Here is a 22,061-nt window from a genome sequence, read left to right on the forward strand (position 1 = left end):
GCTACTGCAGACTTGTAATGCTATCTGACAACTATTCAAGACAGATAGTGGATAGGTGAAACTATTACAGGTTCAACTCATGGTGATTGCAGTCATCAAACATGGTATGTTCACTTGTCAAACATGTTTAAGATTGCCAGATCCCCTTACCCTCCTGGCAGGAGGAGAGGGACCTGGCACTTACTGTTCTGGATGTGTTTGCGTGGTACAGCATACCCAGCATGGTGTGATAATGTCACTTCTGGGAGTGATGTCATCACTCAGGCCCTGAAAGTATCCTCAGGGTTCTCACCAGGCTGATTTAGGCCCCCAAATGGGCCAAATCAGCCTGTCGTGAAGCACAGGAGCCAGGAGTCATTTCATAGATAAAGAGCTGGAGGAACTCATTAGCATAACTCATTAGCATATGCCATGCCCCTTGACATCACCAGAAGTGTGTCATTAGCATAACTGATTTGCATATGCCACACACCCCTGACATCACCTATCCTGGCTGTTTTGGATACTATCTTGGCCATTCAGGGCCGAAATTAGGCCCAAAATGGCAAAAAGGGGCTGCAAAAGGCCGAAAAGGGGCCCAAAATGGTCAGAATTGGACCGCTGCTGAGCGGGAGAGTGATCCACCACCAGTCAGAGGCCCGATCTGGGCCATTTTGGCCCCAATCCAGGCCAAAACAGGCCCCAAATGGCTGAGAGTCAGTGGGCAGGGCCACCTGACATGTGACCTCTTTGGAGAACTACCGGAACTGCGTTCCTGCGTGTTCCTCCTCAAACTGAGCCCTGCTGGGAGCACTTCCAGGGCCTGCATGACAACATCACTCCTGGAAGTGATGTTGTTGTGCTGCAGCAGGAGCACGCCCCAGGAGGCCCAGGGCTTTTTTTCAGCTGGAACGCGGTGGAACGGAGTTCCGGAACCTCTTGAAAATGGTCACATGGCTGGTGGCCCCACCCCCTGATCTCCAGACAGAGGGGAGTTTAGATTGCCCTCCGCGCAGCGGCACGGAGGGCAATCTAAACTCCTCTCTGTCTGGAGATCAGGGGGCAGGGCCACCAGCCATGTGACCATTTTCTCCACGGGCAACCCACTGAGTTCCACCACCTCTTTTCCCAGAAAAAAAGCCCTGAGGAGGCCCATTCCCATGCCTTTCCCCCCACTGGACAGGTGAGTGGTGGAGGGGGGAGGAGGCTGAGAGTGAGAGGAACAGCAACCCAATGTTTACTGCAAAGTTCATAGCATTCCTAACCAGAACTACAACACATTCTAACATAGTAGAATATTCTATTATAGAAGTCCAATCCAGGAACATGCTATTTTTTCTCATTTGAATCAACCCTAAAGTTATTTATCTGCTGCTCAAACTTTATTTGCCTCTCGGGGTCCACTCTTTCCATGCCTTTGCTTGAGCTGAGAAGCGAGTGGACCAAGGTCAGATGCAGAAAGCCACTTGCACCAACTACAGCATAAGAAGCATTATTCAGAATACCCCTTGAACGAACTATTTGCTCTGACAGTGTGAACTGATGCCTGGCAATGCTTCAGTGGTTCCTTCATCACAATCTGCTTCTAAACGTGCAGACTACTTTCTCTCTTATCTCTGACGGTCTGTTTGGGGAACCAAATGGAACATACATTTTGATTAGAAAATAAACATTACATTCTTCCCAGACTCAGGACGTCCATGGGATTCAAATGGGAGTTTGGTAACTGAAGAGAATACTGATTCTAAGCCTGAGGTTCAACTTGCCATTATGTAGTTCATGTTTCAGAAATATGCTCATAAAAGCTTCCATTTCACAGAGGCCATTGCAAAATCACTTTCTTTCTGACTCCCAGCCTCAGAAATCTATTTGCTGTCTGTGTGTTGTCCTCTTGAACCTTGATAATGAACATAAAGTTCTGTTTAGGTTATCTTGCTGACCCTTACACTTTATTATCTTAGAAGCTATAAACTCTACCCAAAGAAATATAAAAAGGACAGAATTACAACACGTTCTTTTTGCAGATCTTCCTTCCAGGTTCCATATCTGATCTGTCCTTGGATTTAAACTCTTAGTTACAATGCCGGCTGATTACAATGGAACATGGGAAATGGAAACAAATGAAAACTTTGAAGGTTACATGATTGCATTAGGTAAATATAAAAAGTAGATTTGATTTAGTAAGTTATGCCTTTAAAATATGCTAGACTTGCAGTCCAATTTTAACCAGGTTTATTCAGAGTTAGGTCTGGCAACATGGCATAGTTCTTAATAAGTATGTTTTTGATTGCAGCTCTAGACTTTGTGTATTTTGTGCATAAGAATTGGTCTATTTTTGCAATATATTACATATTATAATCTGCAATAACTTGAAAACTATTGAAAAAGCGAGAAAGCATTCCATAGCACAGAGGCAAAGGTGAGTAATACTAGTGGAAACAGCAACTGGATCAAAAGAACTGATTGAACCGTGTTGATCAAAGTTGTGGGTCATACCTTGTGGTTCCAGGTTAGTTAGCACTGTAGTATGCAACTGGAAGTACTGGTAAGTAGAGATAGGCACGAACCAGAAAAAAAACAAACCATGCGGTTCATGGTTCGTCATGTTTCACGAACCACGAACCATGAACTTTAACAAACCTGCCCCAGTTCACGAATCGGTTCGTTTTGGTTTGTGAAAATGTCACTTCCGGGCCTGCAAATCACCACTTCTGGGTCAGCAGAAGGTCTGCAGGAAGTCCATCCCCTGTTGCCTAGGAAACTGATTGATTGGTGCCAGGCTGTCTGCAGTGACAAACCAAAAAACGAACCAGCCTAAAGTTCATGGCAGTTCGTCAGAAATGGGATTTCACGAACTGCTAGTTCATGAACCATGAACCGCTTGGTTCATCATGAATGTTGGTTCGTATTTCAGTTCATGCCCATCTCTACTGGTAAGCTTTTCGGAAAATGAGGTCATCCCTAGTCCTATCACCTCTGCGTCATCATCAGCAAGCTAGCCCTAAAGACTCCGCATAGCCCATGTTCCACCATTGCCCCCGCATGTTCCATGAGTGCATTTGGATCCTCAGACAAGCAATGAACTGACATGCCAATTATATGATATTATTATTGTTATTATTATTATTATTATTATATATTTGTAACAGAATGGTTGATTAGCCAGCCACACTTCTAAAATCTGTTATTAAAAAGAAAGCTTTTCCTGAATAAATATTAAAGGATGCCCTTCCCTCCAACCCCAACATTTAACTCATACTAAAACCCTCAAGCAACACACTGGCTGTAGAATTTTACGTGTTTGTGCTGCTTCCTGCAATGTCATGATAATGAACCAGCAGTGCCCCACCAGAAAGCACATATTGGCTTAAGCTGTTATTTGCTCATTTAGCAAATTTGACCTGAAGTCACCAATTCTAGACTCCACATGAGGATAGAAATCTGGGGTCAGATACCCAATATGTAAATTTTATTTTTTTTAAAAAAATCAGCCCTGGGTAGAGGACTGATATTCATTAAGTCCATGATACTGGGAAAGGGTTTTTTTAAATATATGTGTAAACATATCTTTCAATGTAAATATGCTTTAAGGCTGATATATGCAGGAATGTTTTGGTTTTTATATATAAATAAATGATACATGACACAATTCCTTTTTCTCTGTCAACAACCAACTGGACAAATTCTAAAACCACATTTGGTGGTTTCTTTGTTGAAAGCTTTTAACATGTTGAACAGTTACTTTGGTAAATTTTTAGAAGAATCATTGCATTAAATTTAACACATTTTTATCGATAGCTGTTGCTCGTTTTACATAATAATAAACAATTACCATTTATTAGTTGGTTTATTTTTATCCTGCCCTTTATCCAAGGAACTCCAGGTAACATACATCAGTTTCTCTTCCCCCATTTTATCCTCACAACAGCCTTGTGAGGTAGATTGGCTGAGAAGAGTGACTGGTCCAAGGTCATGCAGCAAGCTTCCATGAATTTGATCCCTCTCTAACACTTTAACCACTACACCAAGCTGTAATGAATTTATTGGAAGAAAACGGGTTCCACTTCACCATCGTTAACTCAAATGATAATCACAATATATTTACATGGGAAAAGGTAGAGAATGGCTAACAAACCCAATTTTGGTTGTTGTGGGTTTTCCGGGCTGTATTGCCGTGGTCTTGGCATTGTAGTTCCTGACATTTCGCCAGCAGCTGTGGCTGGCATCTTCAGAGGTGTAGCACCAAAAGACAGAGATCTCTCAGTGTCACCCAATTTTGTTTGGTCTATTGAAGAAATATGTTTGGTATTTCATCAGCAGCTAATAATATTCTTTACCATCTGAGCAGAAACGTTCATTACACCAAAAAGTATGGCTGGCATGTGCAGTATTTTTCTCACAGACTCTTCGGATAACACGTTCTCCTTTTGATATAATCTTTTAGTGCAGTTGGTGACATTTATCTATTTGCATCACGAATAGAACTTTTAAAATGAGGAGACTGATGGCATGCAAAATTACAAAAGGAGAAGAGATTATCTCCGCCTGGTTTCCTTCCTTATATTTCATTAGAAGATATTAGAATTTGTCTAGACAAATTCATCAACAGTAACAGGTATTAGACATGATTCTCATGAAAACACTCTCAAACTCATGATGTCTTAAAATGCCTGTCAACCAGAGAAGAGAGTGCTGTATTATACTCAGTAGCCACACTGTAATCAAACATATCCCGCAACGAGCTGAGATCCATGGGAAGCAGCATCACTAGTGAAAAGTACAAATGGAGCCTCAGGTCTGGTCAATCTTGTGTCAGGCATTGGTATCTGCTATAAGTTTTTGTGGATTATGGTTGTTGTGGGTTTTCCGGGCTGTATTGCCGTGGTCTTGGCATTGTAGTTCCTGACGTTTCGCCAGCAGCTGTGGCTGGCATCTTCAGAGGTGTAGCACCAGAGGTGTAGCTTCAGAGGTGCTACACGTCTGAAGATGCCAGCCACAGCTGCTGGCGAAACGTCAGGAACTACAATGCCAAGACCACGGCAATACAGCCCGGAAAACCCACAACAACCATCGTTCTCCAGCCGTGAAAGCCTTCGACAATTTTGTGGATTATGTTAGCTGCTAGTAAAAATTGAGCAGAGGATACAGACCAAGAGCCAACACCAAGTTCATAGTTCACTGAAACAAAGGCAGGATATAATTGTGCTGGGCCAGTCAGGAAATAAAAAAACTATTTCACAACACTGATAACTTGGGGGGGCCCTTACTGTCATGGAATGTAATAATGACTGAGTGGAACCTCCGTGTGCAGAAGCAGTATATCTCTGAATGCCAGTTACTGGGAAGGAAACAAGGGGGCCTTCTGGAGACTCTGGTTGAATACTGTGGGAAACAGGATGCTGGACTAAATGGACTCTTCTTAGGTCTAGAGATCAGATCAAGTAGTAGCTATAGGGAGCAAAAGGAGGGAAACTGGGCTTCAGATGGGTCCTGTAAGCACAAAAGAGCAATCTAGTCACTTGATTTCCTACAACAATAATTTCTGGAATCAGGGAGTGTAGAAGACCTTGATGTAAAAGTGCAAGTTTTGCAGGGACCTGAGTGCATTGCCTTTCTATAATCATGTGCCTTTCGAGTGCAGGGCAGTTCTGGCCAGCGGCATCTTCTGCATGGCCTGAAATGCTTGCAGTTTCCTTCTCTGATGATCAACAGCCTTTGTGGAGCTGGTGCTAGAAAAAGTGCCAAATCTCTAGGGTCCATATTTGATCACTGCAGCTGCAGTACCATATCTCTTTAATCATGCATTTGATGTTGCAGAAACCAGTCAGTTGGGATTAATGAGAACTAGGTACCTTTTAATAAAGTTATGTATATCTTAAAAAACTCTTGCAGTCTGGCCCCCTGAGCAACCTTACTTGGAAATAAGCAGTGTTCAGTAAGATACATATGTGTGCAACAGGATAACAGCCTTTGGCTGAAATTGTACTCTGAAATTCAAATTAGCCACCCTTCCATTGTTGAGCAAACTACTTCTAAAACAAATGGTGTGTCAAATATCATTGATTCATATAGCAAGGAGTATTGTTGTTCAAACAAAAAAGTAGCAATCCCACTGGGCCCACATATCTCTTTGGTCTGTAACCATGCATACTGTTGGGAAATCTAAGTTTGAAAGTAGTTGAGAAAGTGATTAACAGGAATGTTTCTTGGGGTGTTTATAGGCATTGACTTTGCTACACGTAAGATTGCAAACCACCTGAAACAAACAAAAGAAATTATCCAAGAAGGAGACAAGTTCAGGACAAAAACACTGAGCACTTTCAGGAACTATGAAGTGAATTTCACCATAGGCGAAGAATTTGAAGAGCACACCAAGGGACTTGACAACCGAGTGGTGAAGGTAGAAACCTATGATTTGTTTTCCATTTACACAGCAGTCAATGCCAGTGCCTGATGTTAAAAAAAAGAAGAAGCTGAAAGCAAATTATAAATGTTAAAGAAATGTTTATTTATAAAGAAGCAATGATTTACATTTCAGAAGCAGGATGTTCTTCTATTGCAAGTATTTATTTTATATGTAAATCATGACAATTTCTCAGGCTTCTGACAGTAAGACTGGATTGCTTTTTCATCTGCTTTCCATCTTCAGAGGCAAATGCACCCCCTGTTGATAGCTGAAGGCTATCCCATAGGTCCCCACAAACTCAAGCATATTCCTCTGTATGGTGGAAGTAGCTGCTGAGTGACTCACCCTTCTGGGCAGCTACTAAAAAACTATTGTATACGTGGAAGCAAGTTTTTCATTTCTACTTATGGTTTACTCCCTATGGTTCCCTGCTTGTGGTGAACCGGTGTTCTGTCTTGTTCACTAGGAGCATGCTCTGAATTTTGTATATTCATGACCTATGCACAGGTGAAAGTAATTTTTTTAAAGGTTTCTGTTAAGAGAACTTGTGAGCACTGGCTCTGAATCAAATCCTTGGAAAATGAATTCATTTACTTTCAGTGGCAAAACTTTACATCACAAAACAATACACAAAGATGTGTTTCATTGTAAAACTGTTCTTGAAACTTACATGCATAGTCTAATGTGGGATTTTACCTCATCATATGTACTTCACATGGACATCATAATTCTATTCTGTGAACACATGGCTTCATTACTGAAAGCCATGCACAGCTGAGGACATTATATATTGTGTTATTATCCTTTTAACCATTTTCTCTCTCTCTTTTTATTACATCATGCTTCCACTGTGGCTGCAGTTTGAAGGCAGACATTGGTAGGAAGGGATATTTTACTTTTTCCCATTGCCCATTTTACTGCTGAAAATTGTCTCCAAGCTGTTATTGGTTCCCCTGAGAAACTTTTATGAATAACCTTCCACCAGCACAACAGCAGACCTAGCCACTGCATTTGGTAAACAAGAAAAACGAGTCATGAAACAATGCTTAATGTATAGTTCCATGATCCTCAGTTGCCATGTCCACAGCTCCCTAGTATGTGAATCTGTGTTTGCACCTAATAAAATCCCACATTTGAATTTCCAGAAAATTCTTGCAAATAAATTCCTTTTATGTAACATTTGAAGCTGCCCCCAAACTTCCTAGCACAGGTTATACAGAGAAAGACAAACAAACAAAACAGAAACGTGGTATTTACAGCTATATAACAGTTTCCTGCAAAGTCCTACTCAAAATGCCTTCCATGTTGAGAAATGTTGTAATGTTGTAATGTCTGAAGCGGTCCTTCTGGGGTCAGCTTTCTCTAGTTTCCAGGGGAGAGTCTTGTTTCAGAGCTTCCTTGCTTAATAATTTTGAGTTCTTAATGTCTAATATATGTTAGCTGGATGCAAACCTTCCAATTATAAGCCTGACTGTTAAGTGCCACTTCAGAAAGCTGGGAAGGATAGTCCTTCTGTTTCCTATCACATATGATTTTTCCTGGTCATCCTGCCATATCAAAAGACAATCACACCAAATGCTCTAAAATATCACCTGTGTTGCCAATTTAATCTTGAACATCCAAGATAATTCCTGTGGCCCTGAAGCGCACCCTCTTCTCAGACATATCTGGTGCTCAGCTTGGAGTCTCATTCTCAGTGCACTGCTCCGTTAATGAATAACAACTTCTGGGACTCATTTTCATTACCACAGCCTTGGAAAACTTCATTTGCTCCATATCATTTCCACCTAAAACAGTCTCGGGGGAATCTCTATTTTTGCATATGGTTATACTTGGTCCGGTCAATTTACTGTAAATTGCAGCTGCTGAGCCCATTTCTCAAGGATGAAGTGACCTCTGTAAGGAATAAAATCTAGACGGATACATTATGAGACGACCCAAAGTTAGCCTTTTCCCCTGTCTATGAGATTCTTATTCACACAGACAAGGAATGATTTAATGCTCTCTTTTAAGAGTTTTATTTTGAAAATCAAAGCAATTATAATATCTGAGTTCAATAAAGTATAACTGTGCAGCAAGATTGTATGTATAAGAATGAAAAGATCAGAAAGAACACATAAGATAATGCCCCTTCTGTGCCCAGTCTTTGAAGTATGAGAGTGATTAATCAACAGATTGTACCTGGAACCAGAGGTTAGCACTACCATAGATCTGCTGGGGCCACAGATGGGTCCACTAGAGGACAACCTGGATCCACCACTTACCCCCAGCCCATCACCCCTCAGAAGCTATTGCTCATTAAATTCCTCAGGGCAGAACATGGACAGCACCAACAGCATCCAGCTCCAGTAGCATCATGCAGCTGTTGCTTCTTCTTCCCTCTCCTTCCCAGAGCAGCAGAAGTTATACAATGCTACCACCATAGGCAGTGGCCCACAGGCATACATTCATATGCCAAGGACCTCCAGACCAACCCTGAAGACAGCATGCAGTAAATAATTGTCAGGAAAGAGACCATCTACAACACGGTCCCCAACTTAATGCCAGTGGGCACCATGGTGCATATTGACACTTTTCATATGAAGCCCAACAAGTATTTTAGAAAGTCTGCGGGGTCAGGTTGGACTTTTGCCCAGCAAAGCTGATTGGCCATTGGGGATTTCATTGGCTGTGCAAATTTTTAAAAACATTACTTTGCCAGCAGCTGCCGCCATGGAACAAGGATCTTTACTATGTGAGAGAAGGTAAGATAAAGCAGCCATTGTGTGGCTGGCTCTGCCTCCAGAGGCAGCTATTTTGTGGCTGTGCCCACCACATTGTTTCAGAATTCCAAAGGTGCCCACAGGCTCAAAAGGGTTGGGGACCCATGATCTACAGAGTAGGGAAGTTCTGGCAGACTGAAAGTACCTACATTTAAGGTACAGTCATTTAAAATGTTATATTTATGTACCACTTCTAGGGCCCAGGCCAATATCAACTGTCTCACAGTTTGTTTATCTACTGATATAAATAACCATCCGGCCAATTCCACACACATACACATCTTTCCATGTGGGTGTGTGACTAGTTCATATTTTGGTAGCCTTGAATTATTGTATACTATACACCTCCATCTCCACAATCAGCTACAAATGGAGGTGCTAGGAAGCACTATAATGCATATCATAAGTGTTATGTGTTACGGAAAAGCTTTTTCTTGTGGTTTTGCCTTTACCATCTACAGCTGACATTGTGAATTGGCTTCATATGGGAGCTCTCTGGATTGCCTTCAAGGACTCTCAGGCAGAGAAAGGCCTCTGCCAGCACCTGGCTGTAACCAGTTTAACTGGAGATGCCAGAGACTGCATCTGGGACTTTCTGCCTGTGTTTTCTGCCACTGAGCCATAGCCTTTACCCCCATTTCCACCTATGGAGTAAAGTGAAAAGGGATTAGTGGAGGCTCTTCATTCTGGGAGACCAATATCTCATTTTATATGGATCAGCTGCACAATGTGTAGCTTGTTGCCTAAGGGTAATTTTTATTCCTGATTCCAACCAGAGGTAAAACCAGCTTAATGGAAACTGTGCCTATAGCAGTCTGCATTGCATCTCTAGAAGAGAATGGCAAACATTGCAGTCTCCTAATTACTTTTTTCAAAGAGCGCAGAGAGAAATTTGCTACTCATGTCCAACATCTTTACTGTCACTTGTGACCTTTATATGACTTGCCATCACCGGATGGTCCTTATGCCCCTGTCAAAGCTATCCTTTACTAGCCCTATCTATGAACAAAAGTGCCTCCTCACTGAACTTTCTGCAACCTCAATTTTCTCCTCCTATCTCCCTACTGTTATCTGCCTGAAAGAAGAAAAAGCAGCTCGTTTCTCTTATAATTCTATCTGATCTCTTATCAAGATGATTTCTGCCCAATATGCCTCATCACCACATGCTATTTTTGCAAAAAAAAGCAGGAATTAATAGTTTCAAGGAAGCCATTTTGTACCTTGGTTACTTTCAATTCAGAGATGTTGGATGTTTTCAGACACTCACAGATGCTGGCAAAAGCTGCATTTTTCCCCACTCACAGAAAGAAAGAAAGAAAGAAAGAAAGGAAGGAAGGAAGGAAGGAAGGAAGGAAGGAAGGAAGGAAGGAAGGAAGGAAGGAAGGAAGGAAGGAAGAAAGAAAGAAAGAAAGAAAGAAAGAAAGAAAGAAAGAAAGAAAGAAAGAAAGAAAGAAAGAAAGAAAGAAAGAAAGAAAGAAAGAAAGAAAGAAAGAAAGAAAGAAAGAAAGAAAGAAGGCAGGCAGGCAGGCAGGCAGGCAGGCAGGCAGGCACTGGTCAGTGTCCTACCATTCATGTGTGGACAGTTTCCCCACATTTCCCTCCATTGCTGCAGCTCCCTCTGACCCCAGGAAAGATCAGTCCTGGGGTCACAGGATCCATGCAGAGAAAGAGCAGTGAGAGTCAACCAAGCTGCAGTGAGCAGGGGTAAGGGGGAATTGCTTCCTTTCCTCAGTGGAGCTGCACCTGCAGAAGAGGGAGAAGAGATTTCAGTTCCTTTGAGCCTCCAGATCCCTGCAGCTTTTCTTCCACCTGGACTGATCTTTCCAGGGGTCAAAAAGAGCTGTGACATTGCAGAAGAATTATACCTGCTGTAAAGAGAGTGGTGGGATGCTGCCCACTGGTTAGGATTTACTGAATCCTTCAGAGTGCACATCTGCCCTTCCATGCATGTTGCTATCCTCTTCATTTTTTCTCTGATTGCAGATTCTTATTGCTGAATCACAAGCTACAAATTATGGAGAGAAATCATTCACTAATCTCCCCCCTCTCCCTCATTGCAACTACAGGATAGGGTGGGCAGGAGCCTACTGATTTGATTGGGGAAGAAGCTGTGCCATTTTCCCAGTCTAAATCCACCCCTCCCATCACCTGGGGATGGACGTTGAACAAGTGTCTATATTTTCCTCCATGGAGCTTGGGAGGCAATGAAAATAATGCAGGGGGGAGGTTTAAACACTCAGATCCTGCTTGAAACCAATGGAAATTCGGGGTGCATGAAAAATTCATCATCTTGTATTTGGCCAAAAAAGAAAATTGTCAGATGACACCCTTGGATCTTCTAACATGCAGATAATACTCCCAAAGGCTGTCCAAGTTTTAGGAGATATACTGGATTGTGTGAGGAACACATGCTCCCTAAATCCTAGCTGTTTACACTCAGAAGTAGGTTCAGTTCAATGGAGAATGCATACCTAGGATTGTAGCCTTAATAACTTCTCCTCATCTGAAAGAGAAGTGTGTTTGTGTGTGTGTGTGTTTATGATGTGAAAATTGTTAGACTGATGCATGGCTTTCCCACTGCTGTGCTTCATAATGTTTTTTATGCTTTCTTTTTAAATTGAACATCATAATGCTGATTTCAGATCTCAGTGCCTCTTTCTGTTGGCAAATTCCATCATAAATTCACTTTATCTAATTCTCTTCTTTTGTGTGTACATTATGGATCATTGTGTCAGGAGCAATTGCTGTGAATTGGAAACATAAACCACTATAACTGACAGGGCTAGTTTCCAACTTGAATTTGAAGGTTGGGTGAGGGGTGGGGGAAACGTATTGTCTGCGATTGGTTTGCCCTGACAATCCACTACGGCTGTGTCACCTTGGTTGCAGTTTGTTCAGAGACTTTCACATTTCTTGGATCTTATTTAATGTTGTCCTTTGATCCTTGCAGACACTAGTGAGCTGGGATGGTGATAAACTAGTCTGTATCCAGAAAGGTGAAAAGAACAATAGAGGCTGGAAACATTGGATTGAAGGAGACAAACTGCATCTGGTAAGAGCTGAAATCACCAATGCAGGATATTGCAAAGGATGCTGTGCAGCAAAGTTCTATAACTTTTTGAAGAATATGTCATAGTCTTTGCTCATTTGACTGCGAAGCCTACATGCCTGCTTATTTTCACACTGCTTCTGTGTGGCAATTCCCTACTGAGAGCCAGTGTGGTGTAGTGGCTAGAACGATGAACTAGATCTGAAAGGCCCAGATTCAATTCCCCGCTCTGCCAAGGAAGCTTGCTGGGTGACCTTGGGCCAATTATACACTCTTATCCTAATCTACTTCACAGGGTTGTTGTAAGGGGGGATATGAAGGAGAGGAGAATGATGCAATCCACTTTGGGTTCCATTGGGGGGGAAAGGTGGAATATAAATGAAGTAAAATAAATTAAAATTACATATAACAGATTTGAATCTTCCACATGTCAGCCAACATACTAGTGTAGGTAGAATTTTAGCAGCCCAAATTCTAATCCCTATCCATACAACTTCCAAATTCAAATCCCAGTTCCCTGGGTTTGTTTGGTTTCTTTGACTTCCTCTCAAGTCCAGCTTATCTCACAAAGCTGCTGTCAGGATAAAATGAAATAGCTCCATATATGCTGCCCTGCACTTTTTGCAGAGCAAGTGGGATAAACTGCCAAACAAATAAATTATCCAATACAGGAACACAGAGACTCCCATTAAGATGCTCCTGCAAGAAACAGTATTCTCAAAAGAAGGTTCCCTAGGAAGGGGTCTCTGATATAGCATGAATCAAAGTGCCACTTGCTCTTTTATTCAGTCATTGAAGATAGTCTTCCCCAAGAAACAGGGTTTCTAGCACTCCTACCAGTTCTCCTTTCCCTCCCTCGTAAGAAAGAATATCCCATTCCTGGGTCTCTGAAATCTTTTAGAAATCCTCTATTGAGTAATTAGTAGCATAAGTGAGTAATTCATTAGCTATCAAGAAAACAACTACCAGTTGGAAGACCAGAATGGATTCATATGGAAGGAGAAATCTAATTTTCCCACTTACTTCCCCTGTACTCCTAATCTCCATTGCCCTTCTCTCTGTTGCCTCCCCTCCAGTTGCAGTCACTATTCCCAGCCCACCTGAAATCACTGTGTCTTCTTCTTCCTCCTTGTCTTGTCTACCTCTGAAGCCCTATGCTGAGTCTCCAGTCCCCTGAATTTGCAGGAGCCCAAATGGTAGCTGTGGAGAAACGCAATTCTGTTTGTGGAGTTAACTTTCTATGGGCTGCAGAGGGGAGGGGCCAGTTCTGGAGCAGAATGTGATTGGAGGGAGAGCGAGTCTGTTGGTGGAAGGGAGTTGGAAGTTGACAGTTGGTGGCTGGAGAGTTGAGGGAGAGATGGCTCTGAGGGGAGATGTAGATCTAATGTAACCCCAGGTATCAAAGGACTGGGCCTGCCCTACACAACATCTAATTAGGGCACGAGGGAGATAGCGTAGGGCTTTCTGTTTCTGTTTTATTATTCCTTCCATTCACGTATATTTGCCTGTGTATAGTTAGAAGTTAAATAAATGATTTTTGGAATTTATGAAGGAAAAAAGCTCTTCTGTTCCACATAGTCCCCCAACCACTTGGGCCCACTAGCAGAGGAGGGAGGTTAGGAGGCTGTCCCGCCTAACCAGGACCCTATACAGGGAGAGTGGTGGTAGCAACTACCCGGAGACAGGAAAGGGAGACAGCCCCTTCAGGTGCCTGGCCAGAGGTGAAAAGGGAGAGGTAGGCAGAGCGGGGTCTACTTGTGGGAGGAAAGGCCCTGTTTTGCCACAGTAGCCACTGCTGTTCCCATTGCATAGGTTTTATTATCTGCATGGGGATCAGGCCACAGCTACTAGATGTTGTGTTGTTTAATGGGGGTATTTGATGTTGGTTTTAAAAATATCTAAAACAGGAAGAACTTAATAGAACATTTGAAAAATGTAAAAGTTATTTTCTGGAAACCTATAAGCAAGCATATTCTACACATCATGAATCCATCTTCTTCCAAACTAGCATTATGATTCTGTAAGATTTATGTCCACAGCAATGGTGCCCACTTAATTTCTGCATTCCAAATTTTGGTTTTGGTCTTGATTTTTGCTTCCTCTAGAGATGTTGCTGATCTTTCCTTGTCTTGGGAACATCATGCCTTTTATTGTCTCCTAAACTCCATGAAAATTCTAAAACTCAGATCCATCTGCCTGTACTACCAGAATGTTGATATCCCACACAGATGAAAATCAGAACCTGTGGGTGATACAGGGGAACAATAACCTATGAAAGTGAATCACTATAAGCACTAAGCACCATGTATTTTGTCAACTAATGCTAATAACAGGAAACAGGAAGTGCAGTGTGAAAAATCATAAAGGGAACATTTGTGAAGGGACCTTCCCCACATAGTATAATGGCAAAATAATTAACAATGGTACTTTTTATCTTATGTTTATTTTAGGAAATCAGGAATATTATTTACATAGAGAAAGGAGTTACCAAAGAGCTATACTTATGAGTAGTGAAGGAGGTTTCTAAGAAGAAGAATAACAAAAAACATCTCAAGAGAAAAGAATAATCAGTGGGCATCTGGCATTCAGTTGCTAAGCTGCAAGGGGGAAAGAAATCTGAGTTCATGCATCTTAGTTAATAAATGAAGGCAGGGCCGGTGCCAGAGGTTTTGGTGCCCGCGGCGGCGTGCTTGCGCCCTGTGCACGTGCCGCGGGCTGTGTGATGACATCATTGCAGACGTCATCACGCACCGCAGCAGGGTTGGGCGGCGCGCAGAGGACCGCCAAGCGCAGAAGCTGCGAGCTGCTGCTGGAGCGGCGCGCGGAGGCTGCTCCGTGCGCTGCCCCAGCAGCAGCTCACGGCTTCTGCACTCTGCTGGGGCAGAGGAGCGCGCAGCGGAGCTGGCGTGGCAGGCTGCAGCTGCTGCAGCCAGCCAGCCCTGTGCTTCCACCACCACGTGTCCCAGCCGGGCGCAGAAGCTGCGAGCCACTGCTGGGGCAGTTTGTGGAGGCTGCGCCTGGCTGGGGCGTGTGGCGGTGGCAGAACACCGGCCCTGTGCAGAAGCCGCGAGCCGCTGCTCGAGCGGCGCACAGAGGCTGCGCCCGGCTGGCGTGTGTGGCGGCGGCAGCGGCAGCAAGGGGCTGGCTGGCTGGCTGCAGCAGTAGCTGCAGCCCAGTCATGCCAGCTTCGCTGCGCACGCCTCCGCCCCCAACACCCCCTCCAGCGCCCCTCCAGTGCCCACGCGCCCGAGGCCACCGCCTACCTGGTCTCCATGGGCGCGCCGGCCCTGAATGAAGGTGCAATGAATGAGCATTGTGCTGTCACAATGGTATTACGTCTTTAATTCATAACAGGCAAAACCACACAGTCTATGGAAAGGTGCCATGTTTATTTTCCCAGATTTAGCTCTAGCTTGTCATTCCTGATGACTATGTTAATCCAATCTCTCTAAATTAGATTGCTTGATAGATGTCCAACTTAGAGTATGTTAATATCTCAAACACTCCTGTACCCACATCCTAAACAAACAATTACTCAGATGTTAATTTAAGGGGGTTCTTGACTCAAACTGTGCTTGGATTCAGGATAAATGTACAAAATTTTTAAAACTCTTGACTGAAATCTGGACTTTCTTTAGTTGGGAAGGGGAAACATCTTCCTTGCTTCCTTCTTTCATCAACATGGTTCCATTGCTGGAAGAGGAAGAGTGATTTTTTCCCTTCCCCTAAAGCATCCACCACCTGAGAGTTCCATGACCCTAACTTTTCTGGACTGAATAGGGCTGTAAGAGGGAAAGGAATGCAGAAAGTATCTGCAAATATCAGTATCTTCCACTGATGAATTGCTGGATCAAACCCATCGTGCCCTATAACTAGGGTTACCAACCTCACAGTGAGGCCTGGAGTTCTCCCAGAATTGCAACAGTTCTCAAAGTAGGGGTGTATGCTGCAAATGTTTTCAATTTAATTTGGGGATTGGGACATGCTTTTCAGTTTGCCAGAATTGGAGCGTGGGGTGGGTGGGTCCATTTTAGTCATTTGAGGGAAACTGTTTTGGATTCCAAAATTCCAATACTCAAAAAGCATGCCCTGTAGAAAAACTGATCCTGGCCCCTCCTTTTAACTTTTAAAAAGAGACTTATCAGACCAGCCAGCACTGGCCCGCTGGCGGTTCCCCAGGGCTGCATTGCAGCTGTCCGCTGGCTCTTTCTTCTGTCAGATGAAGTCAATTGAGCCCATGTGGGCCCTGAGAGGCAGAGAATGGCTATGAAGCTGCTGGGTGGGCTCCTGGCTGAAATTTATACTGGCCATGGCTTCTCAAGGCTTTGGAAGAGTCATGAAGCCTTGGCCCGCCATGTGCAGCCAGGAGCCCATATGCTGGCCCAGCAACCCAACAGCCATTTTCCAGATGGACTTCACTGACTGCTGGCAACAGAAGGAAGAGCTGTGATGTGTCCTAGGAGAGCTGCCAGTGGGCCAACGCCAGCTGGCCTTCTTCTTTTTCCTCTTTAGAAACATTACAGACCCCCTACGGGTGGTGGAGACCTGACTGTTATTTTCTCTCCTCCAAATCTGAAACACTTCCAAAATTCTGAGAGATAACTTTTTGTTATTCCAGAAATTTCATAACTATTGTTGTTGTTGTTTGGATAGACCTTAGCTGAGCTTGGGTGTATCCAGATGCACACACCTATTTCAGACTACAGTAGGGTTGCCAGATTCCCCAGGACCCAAACAGGGGGATGGGGAGGTCACAGTAGAGGGGGGGTCATGCGCAGAGGAAATTAACCCTCGGGGTCTTCTCTTTCTTGTCATGCCAGGAATGATGTCATTCATGGCATGCCAATGAAGGCTCCAGAGTGTGCAGGAGCGCTCTGGAGCTCCCATTCCTGTTCCTCACATCTTTTCCCCCTACCAGTCAGGTACCCACAACATCCTTAAAGCCTTCTTCATTATGCTGGATCCTCACCTTATTCCAGTAATCAGCCCTTCCATGATTCTACCGCATGTGGTCTCCTAATCATTCCTGATTTTTTGACTTTTGATTTTATTACTTTCACTCTGTTTTTTGTTTTCTTGCACGAGTTTTCTATACAAAATGTCTGCCTTTTTGTGTGCATTGTATGGATAAATACTATATAAAATTGTATAACAATCTGTACTACGTAGATACTTAATGCAAACAAATCTATAAAATTAAGCAATATTCTCACAACTGAAACTATGGGCCAAGCTACAAGTGACTAATGACACTTGAACCACAAGTGGATCTTTTGGAGAGCAAGTGGAGGGCAAGTAAACAGGGAGGAATACACTTGCCATTCAAGTGTCATCCGTCACTTGTAGTTTGGCCCTATATAAAAAGAAATGAAATGAGGAACATTCCTTCATCCCTAAGTGGATTGGTAAATCTCCTGCTCTGTCATTTAAATACAGAATTTAATTGTGTGCACCTCTTTTTTATTTTTTTGTACAGCAATGCCTCATGACTTACACTAACATTATTCAAATTTCAAAGGTGTCTTCTAGATATACAGAGATCATTGTGTGATTCTCTGCATTATGTCCATTATAGCTTTTATTCTGGTTTGAGGTTTGAATTATTGGCCATCCATTATTCCCATTTTACAGATCAAGAACTATGGGTTAGTGAGTTACTTAACTAAAAGATGTGAAAAGAAGGAATTGAATAATAGTGAATAGAGTCCAATATCCTATATACTGATATTTAAAGAACATGCCACTGATGCTTGGCTTTGCAGTATCATCCAGTTTTCTTTGTTGCAAATCAGGACAGTGCCATTCAGTTCAAAACAGAATTGACTATTTGCAGCCACAAAGGGACATTAGAACAGAGAAGTGGGATTAATTTCACACTCTTACCACAATAAGTTGGAAAGTACCCATCTGTAGTCTGATCTTAAAGGTTTTTGTGATCGTAAAATTGTGCTTTCAACTTTTAGCTAAGGAAGGTCAATAAGATGAATAAGAATACTACTCGGTTGATTTCACCCCTGCAGAAACTGGTATCTTACCCTGCTCCAAGGCAGTCTTTATTGCAAAACAAATTCAAAATTTGCCAATAACCTCATTGGCCAGATTTGTAATGGTCGGTAGAACATTCTAAGTTAAGATCCACATTGTGCAGATAGTGGCAGAGAAACCTATTGACAAAGTATTACAGTTACCTCCTGTTATCTTTAAAGCTTTTCCTTGTCGCCTTTTGCAATTTCCTTGTTGCTTCAGTGAGTTTAATAAATTACAGTATGTTGGTTAATAATAGACTATGCAACGTCCTGCAGTTACAGAGCAATTTCCATGCATTTTTCATTTTTATCCATTTTAAAACTCAATTCAAGTGTCAAAATCTAATTACTGCAACCTGTAGTGCTTGCTGGCTGATTGGCTATGTAAAATACACTTCTCTTTTCCTTTTAATAGCCCAAGCCCATTGTTAATGCATTGGCTCAGCTGTTTATCTGTGAGTTTTTGAGTTTCTAAGATGCTGACTGTAAGAAACACAAACGGGAACAGAATGTGCTTATCAATTGTTTTATTGTTATAGGAGCTGACGTGTGAAGACCAGGTATGCCATCAAGTATTTAAGAAGAAAAAATAAGTTGATCAGAACCCTGTCCATCTGCACATGGTGTAATTATGTTGTTTGCTGTGTTAAATTAAAAAAAATGACACTGCCAGAGATCTGCAGTTTTGTTTTTTTTTAATGAAGAGAAAACTTCTTTTTGAAAAGTCAGACAAGAACTCAGGCTAGCTATTTTTGAAAAAAGCTCTGCTACTTTCCTGATGGGAATTAAATGAAGTTAATTTTATTCTTTCAATCAGCCCCCCTTTTTTTCAAACCTTTGTAAACTTTTCTAGCACCAGAGATAAAAAGTCCTATAGCAACAATTCAAGATATAAACACAATTATGGTAAAATCATGTATCTCAAACCTTGCACTCTTTGAAAGATATCACACATGCAGTTAAATCTCCATTGAGGTGTGATTGTGACCATAACACATTACACCTTTAATGTAGGCACCCAAGATATTTTAAATGTACCTCTCGAAACCTGAAGTGTGATGCACAGGTGTTTGAAATCATGTATCATACATATTTTTGCTGGCTGCAGCTCCCTTTTACTTTTACAACATTCATAAGCAATCTTGGATTTGTGGCTATATAAAGCAACCCTGTGAGCATCAGTTAAGATTTGGTAAAGCCAGTAATGGAAGGTCTGTCAAATGAAAATTGTAAGAGTCTTTCACAATCAGGGCTGCTTGATGGGACGGGGAAACAAGATCCTGTTTAGCTTCTCAGAGAAATAGCCCATCTTAACTTAGCAAGAACTGAATCTTGCAATTTTTACGAATTCATTGTTTTCCCTGATCACTGCATAAATGCATTTATTGTCCCCTCTCATGCCTAGCCATTGTCTAGCCAGTTCCTCAGTTTTAAACACCATGAGTTGAATCAAAAGGTTCCATTTCATTAATGGTAGACATCAGGAACCTTCTGCCAGAGTAAGGAGCTTTGCTGTGGTAGAAGAGATATGTTATTCCAATAGAAGATTCTTTGTACCGATGGAAGGGTCCACCATTTGTGGGTTAGAACCTTTGACTCCAACTCAGTATCTGCATGATTTGGCAGACAGCAGTATGGTTTTAGAAGAATTATGGGCTGAGATGATCTATAAAGCAACTGGTTCAAATCTCATCTTAGCCAAAAATTTACTTGGTGTAATCTTTAAGTAAGCTACTCTCTGTCAGCTTGAAATATACTGGGCAAATTTACTGAGCTATTGTAAAAGCAATTGTGATAGCCCAGGTAAAGTGTTCTGAAAACTTTAAGTGCTATATGGTAAGTATTATTATTGTGTGGGCCTGGGTAGTACCTCAATAAAAAAACAACTTGGAAACCTCAGATTGATGGGCTCTTCTCATAATAGTTATTTTCTTTATCAGTATCACTTTCATGTATATCCTGTATGTATGCTGTCATGGCTAATGAGAACTCCGAGCTGATCCCACACAGAGATTTTCTTGTGCCTTAGCCTCCGAAGGATGTACAAAAGTCCTGCCCACAATGATGCCATCTTCCCACCATCAGCTCCTCAAGGATGCCATTTCCCCAACACTTCGGGGTTTTCTGCACACTCAACTTATTCCTGGTTTCTTAGCAGTTGATCCACAAACGTCAGAATTGTTTGGGGCATGGATCTTCTGCATGTCTGCCCTTCCTCTGCATTTTTCCAGTTGTGGAGTCCATTTATTTTTTCCAGACATACCTTAAATCAGGATTTTTAAGCAAGGGTGTTGTCATCATTGGTGTTGTCATCACTGGCATCACCCTTTTTTATTTTTGTACATTAGCTCTATTGATTTATTGATATGTGCTAGAGAGGGAGGAAATAAGTGATTCTCAGCATCATGGGAAAGGTGCTTCTACTATGTTCAGAGTTACTGTCCACAACATGAAATGTTTTGGTTGGCTAGTACAGTTCATAGTTGCAAGTGGTTGGTTGAAGGATTGGCAGGATGGTGATTCTCAGATTGGTTGTAGAACTGATAAATGTGCATGTATGAGAACTGCTATTTGAGCATACATAGAAAGTGATATCAAATCCAAAATATCTCATAATAACAATAGACAGAATAAACAGCGTAGAATTTTTAAGAAGGGAGCGTTCTCCTTTTATTTATGAAGAGGCACTCAGGAACATCTGTGATTGATATAATACTGTCAAGCATGTGTTCAGTTAAAAAACAAAAAACCTTGTCTACTGATTAAAAATAAAAATTCTGCCCTAAGGTAAAGACAACATGCCAGGAAGTACAATAAACATGCCTGTGGGGCCATCCTTTTATTGTGATACAGTGATATATTACTATAAGTGCTGATTTTGTTAAAAAAATAAATCATAAATGAAACCACACATTTTCCAGTGGAGGTGGGGGGGGGGGGAATCAGAGGGTGTAGTCTGATGATGAAAGTCCAGTCATCCAAAAACAGGTTGGAAGTGGGTGAGAGTGGGTGGAACAAACAACAATCAAAGGAAATATTACATACAAGGAACAAAGGTGACTCAAAATCAATTTTAAAAAATATCAGGGTAAAAGTAGTCCCAAAAGAATGAGAAAAAACGGAAAAAGTGATATGAAAACTAAAGGAACAATAAAACATGCAGAAATCAAGGGATGAACCAAAACAGTATGAGGCCAAAACTGATGGAAAAAGTCCTTAGTCTACAAGCATTTTTGTAGACCCTTATTATATAATGAGAATCAAGAATATAGTGCCAGAGACTAGATTCTGTGAACATACAAAATATTAATCAAATCTGAAGAGGCTTCTTATAAAAATTTCTGTTTCAGAACACAGCACAAGCAGACAACCCTCTGAGATATAATTAGAGGGGAGTTTCCAATTAGAGCAAATGTTCATTCTGCACTTAATGCTGGGCTCTTTTGAAATATCTCAAGAAGCTCTAAAAATGCTAGATGTTCCTTTTTTCAGAAAACGGGGATCATGGCTTTATTCTAAAATAAAATGAAATGCAATGGACAGGATGCGGGAAGCAAAATACTATCTATATGATGGACAATTTCAGGTGCAAGATAACAGTGAGTGGGGAAACATGAAGTAGAACATATTCTATGAACATGAGATGGCAGAAAGGTTAGTTTGGGAGCAGCTGAATGTGTGTGTGTGTGTGTGTGTGTGTGTGTGTGTGAGAGAGAGAGAGAGAGAGAGAGAGAGAGAGAGAGAGAGAGAGAGAGAGAGTATGAACAAGATGTATTGTCGAAGGCTTTCACGGCCGGAGAACGATGGTTGTTGTGGGTTTTCCGGGCTGTATTGCCGTG

At 42.0% G+C, this 22,061-nt stretch overlaps 1 protein-coding gene across 1 annotated transcript; it reads left to right on the forward strand.

Annotated features, from left to right (window-relative positions):
- The first annotated feature begins 2,000 nt into the window (after positions 1-2,000).
- RBP2 (retinol binding protein 2) lies at positions 2,001-18,894 on the forward strand. Its single transcript, XM_054983392.1, has 4 exons — positions 2,001-2,132; positions 6,201-6,379; positions 12,098-12,199; positions 18,762-18,894. Exons 1-4 carry the CDS (start codon positions 2,060-2,062, stop codon positions 18,813-18,815), a joined length of 408 nt encoding a protein of 135 aa, XP_054839367.1. The 5' UTR covers positions 2,001-2,059; the 3' UTR covers positions 18,816-18,894.
- The last annotated feature ends 3,167 nt before the right edge of the window (positions 18,895-22,061 follow it).

Source organism: Eublepharis macularius, chromosome 6 (assembly GCF_028583425.1).
Source record: "Eublepharis macularius isolate TG4126 chromosome 6, MPM_Emac_v1.0, whole genome shotgun sequence".
NCBI classification, from domain to species: Eukaryota; Metazoa; Chordata; class Lepidosauria; order Squamata; family Eublepharidae; genus Eublepharis; species Eublepharis macularius.

Bases quoted from the DNA above. Each gene is read 5' to 3' on its own strand.
- RBP2 (XM_054983392.1), top strand. From the start codon at position 2,060: ATGCCGGCTGATTACAATGGAACATGGGAAATGGAAACAAATGAAAAC. The intron at 2,133-6,200 runs GTAAATATAAAA...GGGTGTTTATAG, and splicing joins AGGTTACATGATTGCATTAG to GCATTGACTTTGCTACACGT. The intron at 12,200-18,761 runs GTAAGAGCTGAA...TTATTGTTATAG, and splicing joins AAGGAGACAAACTGCATCTG to GAGCTGACGTGTGAAGACCA.